Below are 6,000 nucleotides of genomic sequence, written 5' to 3'. Positions count from 1 at the left end.
AGTGAAGCACAATCTCATGAGTTTCTTGTATAAAATCGAAGTGATACAATTGTTTACACTGAGATTTTTCTAAATAAAAACTTTTTTAAAAAGCAGTCTTTCTATAAATGATACAGCACAATGAATATACAGTGAAAAGTGCAATAAATTATAGCTTGTATTTACAAGAAGCCTTTTAAATGCAAGAATCAAGAGGTAAGTGCATTTAATACAAGTTTAATATTGATCAAAATTTGCTGTTAGCTTCTGCTAGACAAACCGTGGCTACCGTGTGAATGCATCCTTTATACCAGTTTGTTAGTTGCGTGAGTTGAAGGGGAAGGGTTGGCCAAATATTTGAATAAGTCAGTTGCTGACATTTTGTCTTCCTGTAAATAAATTGTCCAACTAGAGAATGAATGGCCCCTAAACTTTTACGTCTGACTTACAGCTGGAGAAGTGTCCAGACTTCCTTCCTGGGCAAGTGGTAGTAAGATGAGGCAGCTCCGCTCAGGGAGTGGAAGGAAGTCATGTAAGAACAAATATGTGAAGTTACCCTACTCACAGTCAAACACTGATCAGGAAAGATCAGCCACGATCTTAAGTTCATGCTAGTATTTCTAACACAGGATGCAGCCAAGCCATCTTACTCTCTCAGCATCAGATTTAAACTGTGCTCAGAGACCAAGGTACCCAAAAGATTTGCTTTGGCACAATGCATGCTATCATGATAGGTTTCAGAGAAGGCTAACAGGAGAGGTGTAACAGCTGGTCCTTATAGACAAAAGGCAATTCCTACCCTTAGGAATTTCGTATTACTATTGTACACATGGTATATACTAAGTCAGATGTAGTAACAATGCTCTTTAGCGACCCTCTCCCCTCAAAAAACTCACTGGTTTTGGGTGTTGGATGTCCATCTGCTTAAACTGTAGCACACACCCAAGCAACTGATAAGGCCAAGCTGCTAGGTGAGATTAAGACCATCCCAGCCAATAAGCACGTGTGCAGGCATATTGCTGCTTTGCGAGCTCCAGTTGCAGAGCTGAGCAGCCACTGCAGCTTAGGGTCGCGTTTGAAGAATTCCAGCTCTTTGCTCACACCACACCATGTGGTTCCACAAGCCCTTTCCTCGCACAAGGCACATAAATGGTGTTTTGAAAGGTGATTCATCAACTTTTTTCTCCCCACTGTCAGGTAGTTTGTAAAATTATGGAAGGTAGTATGGAAGTTCATGGTAGAATCACAGAGTCCACGTGAAGACTTTGTCAGTGACATCCACAGGCTCTTACTACCATATTCCTGTATTTCTTCAAGATTACATTAGAATTATCATCGAAATAAAGAACTGATATGGCGTTTAGTTTGGTAGGTGCACAGCATGGTTTGGGAACGTAATCAGGATTCATAAGATGAACCTGTTGTCGAAAAGAAAACATAATTGATACGATGGTAACTCACTTACAAACTCACCTATGGCTTTAGCACAGGTCCTTCTGGAGACTTACCAGAGTTTGTACAATGGCGTGGTTGGTTGCGTTCATGTGTGCGTTGAGAGGAAAGGAGCACTCCCCATCACAGTAGTTGGCTGCGTAGCCCTTTGGAGCGATTATCCAGTCCTTTTTTAGGAAACAAACGGAACGTGATTTTAATTAAAAAGTTGCCAGCTTCTAGAGACAACTGCACCCAATTAAGGCCAGCTGAAAATTTTCCACTTTTTCTTGAGGGGGAAAATGTGTTTTCACTGAAGGTTTTTGTTGTTTCTTTTTTTTTTTTTTTGTAAGCTGTGACTTTTCCATGGACACTGATGTTCGTGTCCAAAGAATGGTGCATTGCTACGCGCTTCGCTGCCACAAATGAAAACAGTTTTATTTCCAAAACTGCTGCTGTGGCACTTTGTGAGGATTGTGGTTTGGATGCCTTTATGCTCCAGTGTTTCCTGCAGGTTAGGTCCTCTGGCTGAACTACAGCTAGGGCCACTGGAGGAAGTTTCATCTGTCTAAATTCTCTGCATGTGGGGAAGAGTGGCCTCCTTGAGCTGCAGGTGGCAAGGCTTTCCCAGCAAGGAACACAACGCCATGGGAATTAAAAAAAAATGATGTTTCCCCATAGGGATAACACCAAGAAAATTACAGCTTTTCTCCTGCTGCTACAAATGAGCCAAAAGCAAATTAAAACCAAAAAACGGTCCTTGTGTTAACAGTGCAGAAAGGTGTTTTTAAAGAGTCATCATCGCCAGTTATCAGGAGACACTTCTCCCTTGACATCAGGTGTCAACACGTCTGGGTTAGCATGAATTTTGCCACAGCAGTAACTAAACAGCCAACAACTGTTGCCACAGCTTTTTAACTAAGCTTGTGGTGCGATTGCTGACACAAGGATTCCTGGGCACACCAAAACTACATTTGACATACTCATTCAGCTATAATTTTGCTCGTGGTTAAGCAAGCTGCTCTTTGTAAAGCAGGCACTCTCCTGATATACAGGCAAGCACTGATAATGTGAATACATTTGTGGTTTAGTGCTGTATAAGGGAAGCACTGCAAAGGGTGTGGAGGGGCAAGATTTGCAAGCTCTGCACACAAAAAGGTGCTGAAATAAAAAAAGAAAAGGACATTGACTGAAATGTGACAATTAATGCACTAGAATCTGGGCCCTAAAGAGCTTGCCTGAGACACCCCCCTAGCCTTGCAGTGTTGCAACTAAAACCAATCTTTGGTCTACCCACTGCAGCCAGTGCTAACTCCTGGGGGCACCAGTTAGGGATTTTAACATAAGGGGAAGGTTAATATTGGGTTGATGACTAGAAAGACTTGATTTTGTTAAAACTGGTACTTAACCCATTTGTTTTTCCTTATCATTAGAGGTATGCAGATACAAGTCCTTGTCGTGACTCCCATGAGTGACAGAGGATGGCTGTATATTTGTATCATAAAATATCACGCTTCCTCTGGATTTTGTCAAATGTCACAACTATCAATATTTATTTGCCCTTCCCCGTGACTGGTTTTAGCAGGGAGGCACAAGGGACATCTTAAAGCATAATGGCAACCTTGAGTGGAATTACCATGACACTGTTTAGCTAACATTTCATAACAAAATGTCTAGTTTATCCAGTGAGAAACATCACACACCTGCCATCCCAAGTCTTGGAAGCTAACGTAAAGTTCATGCTTTCTGCATGCTGTTTTTAAGTCACTGCTGTTGTAATCTGTTAGGATAAAAAAGAACAAAACAGGAATTTAGAAAGTTAAAGAGGCAGAGCATCACTGGAGCACACAGCTGGGCAGATGTGTACACTGCAGAGACTCTTCTTTGGACAGGCAAAGCAGGACTGAGATTTTCAAGATACCTATGGGAACGGTGGCACCCAAGTAACAGTGACTGGCTTAGAACTCCTTCATCCTCCCTTAAAAACCTGATGAGCAGTGCTCATAAAACACCTCCACTAAAATCATTTCTTCAAAATAAATCCCTGCTCCATCACCCAGCACGTGCCACATCTCTGCTGCCGCTCATATGCACATTTCCCCAGGGTGCACTCACAACCCACACAGTTCCTGAGGGCATCACAAGTCCTCGGAGGTTCCTTGTTGCCCTGTGCCGGTTAGCAGAAGTCCTTGCACAGCTCTGATGTCCTGCAGTCAAAAGTCATGTACCTTTCCCCGAGCTTGCCCAGTTGGTGGCTCCACATTGCACAGAGGTGCCTCTCAGACCTGTATTAACCATACTTTGCAAAACTTCCCACAGCCCACCACCACATGTTGATCCACAGATGACACGAGAGTCGATGAGCTCTCACCATTAGCTTGCTCTGTGCTGCCACCATTGCACAGAGTAGCACAGGATGCCCAGCTCTGACCCTTGCCATAGCAGTTAGTGAAGTTCTGACCATGCAGAAGTTGCTCAGACATGCCTACAAAATGCAGCTTTTGTCTGTGAATGGAATTTCCTCTCTATATTTGGAAAGTGAGGCGGCTCCACACACGAGCACCTGGGACCATGGTGAAGGGAGGACTCATGCTGTGACAGAGGGGCCTTTCACTTCCCCATGGCTGCCCAGATCCAGCTGAGCCATGTGGCCCAGCAGCCATGCCCAAGACTCTAGGCAGGGCAAAGAAAACAGCATCTGTGGCAGGAAACAAAAGAGCCAGCCTTCAGCATGGATGGAGGACACCAACATGTTTGTCCCACAGGCAGGATCTGGGCCTGGCTTCCCAGCTCCCTACCAATGGGGCCTCCACTCCTGTTGCACGCTCTGCCTGCGGCCCGGCAGGCTGCCATACAAGGCCGGATGCCACATGAGGATGCTGAGACCTCGTTTTGGCCAAGCAGCCCCCAGTGCCCCTAACGCTGCGTGAAAGGGCATGGTCCCAGCACAGCTTTCCACAAACGTGGCAGCTGGGATAGAAAAATATTTTTAGTGACTTTTTCCTTGGCTCTGAATAAGCCTTTCTTTTTCTTTCCTCCCCCACCCCACCAACCCTAAGTTGGGGAACTACAAATGCAAATATTTATTCAAAAGAAAACTATAATACTAAAAGCACATCCAACTGACATTAAGGGCAGCCCAGCACCACAGCTGGGTACAGTTAACACCGAGGTCTGAAAAAAGACCCACACCTCAAAACAAACCCAGCCTCCAAACCACCACAGATTAGGGAGCTGTTTTTAGAAGCAGTTTGGGTTTTAAACATTTGGGATTGCATTTCAGGCTTTCAATAGCTTTGCTTCAATCACAAACGTAACCAGGTGAGCAGAGCCGGCTCTCAGGCTGTTGCAGCATAAACATGTGCTATTTCAGCCATGCCCAGTAGCTCAGGCTTTTTCTGTTCAACCTTTCCATTTGCAAACCAGACCTACCAAGCCGTAACCAGGGTGTGGGTTGGTTTGTTTTGCCACTTGGGTTGGTTTTTTTTTTTGTTTGTTTTGTTTTTAAAGAAGCTTTTTGGTCCATGAAATTCCTATCATGAGATGCTTCTAAAGGATCTGGTCATAATGAGGGGGAAAAAAAAAATAACATACTTTTGGTGGTCAAAGGCTAGTACTTGAAAACACTACTTAATTGTTCTATGAGAAACATGGTATTTGGTATGTAATATTTAAGGAGAAGAGGAGGCTCAAGGGAGACCTTATCAGTCCCAGCAACTTCCTGAAGGGAGGGCTGCAATGAAGTAGGAGTTGGCTTCTTCTCCCAAGTAAAAGTGATAGGACAAGAAGAAATGCACTCATGTCACACCAGGGGAGGTTCAGGTTGGATATTAGGAAAAATTTTTCTCACAAGGAGTGGTGAGACACTGGAACAGCCTGCCCAGGGAGGTGGTGGAGTCACTGTCCCTGGAGGTGTCCAAGAAACATTTAGATGTGCCGCTGAGGGACGTGGTTGGTGGGCATGGTGGGGATGGGTTGGACTAGGTGATCTTAGTGGTATTTTCCAAACTTAATGATTCTATGATTCTACTCCTAACCAAGGAAGCAGAACTACAGTATTTCCCAAATACAAGTTACCCCAATTACCTATGGGAAAGGGAAGAAGGTGAGGGAAGTAGAGAAAACAGGAGTGGGAAGGAAGACTGCGAGCAAAAGTTTAAGAAAACAGAGGAAAAAATTACTGCTTAACAAACAGAACATGCTATGAGTCTGTTCTCACACTGTGTGAAACTGGCCCTAAAAAATCCTGAATGTCACCAAATTGACACCCTTCATTGCTCACCAGCTACTGTCCATCCCAGGTGGACATCATCACACATAATGATCCATTCCTGATGGTTTGGGGCTTGGCACATGCCCTACAGCCACATAATTATGAGTCAGAAAAGAGTTTTTGATTGAGAGCTCAAGCTTACTGAACTAGTGAACCTGGCCTCCATGACACATTACCCCCAGTCCCTGGAAAGCAGTCAGCTGCCCCAGGCCAGTGTGCTCAACTGTTTTAGCCCACATTGCCATGCTCAGTGCCAGAGACATCCACAACTCCTGAGAGTCCACAGAGCTGCTACAGAGTTCCTATAGACTCACTGT

General features: G+C 44.5%; 1 protein-coding gene across 1 annotated transcript in view; it reads right to left on the bottom strand.

Moving 5' to 3' along the window:
• Positions 1-1,247: 1,247 nt before the first annotated feature.
• The window catches only part of BMP6 (bone morphogenetic protein 6), a gene marked incomplete at both ends in the record, with an annotated part of 81,247 nt that continues 76,494 nt past the window's right edge, over positions 1,248-6,000 (bottom strand). The window contains 3 exons of the mRNA XM_079533731.1: positions 1,248-1,397; positions 1,488-1,598; positions 3,114-3,190. Coding sequence (XP_079389857.1) covers positions 1,248-1,397; positions 1,488-1,598; positions 3,114-3,190 — 338 coding nt within the window. The remainder of the gene's footprint in view (positions 1,398-1,487; positions 1,599-3,113; positions 3,191-6,000) is intronic.

Source organism: Tetrao urogallus (assembly GCF_951394365.1).
Source record: "Tetrao urogallus genome assembly, chromosome: 3".
Taxonomy (NCBI): Eukaryota; Metazoa; Chordata; class Aves; order Galliformes; family Phasianidae; genus Tetrao; species Tetrao urogallus.
This window is presented reverse-complemented; position numbering and strand designations above follow the sequence as displayed.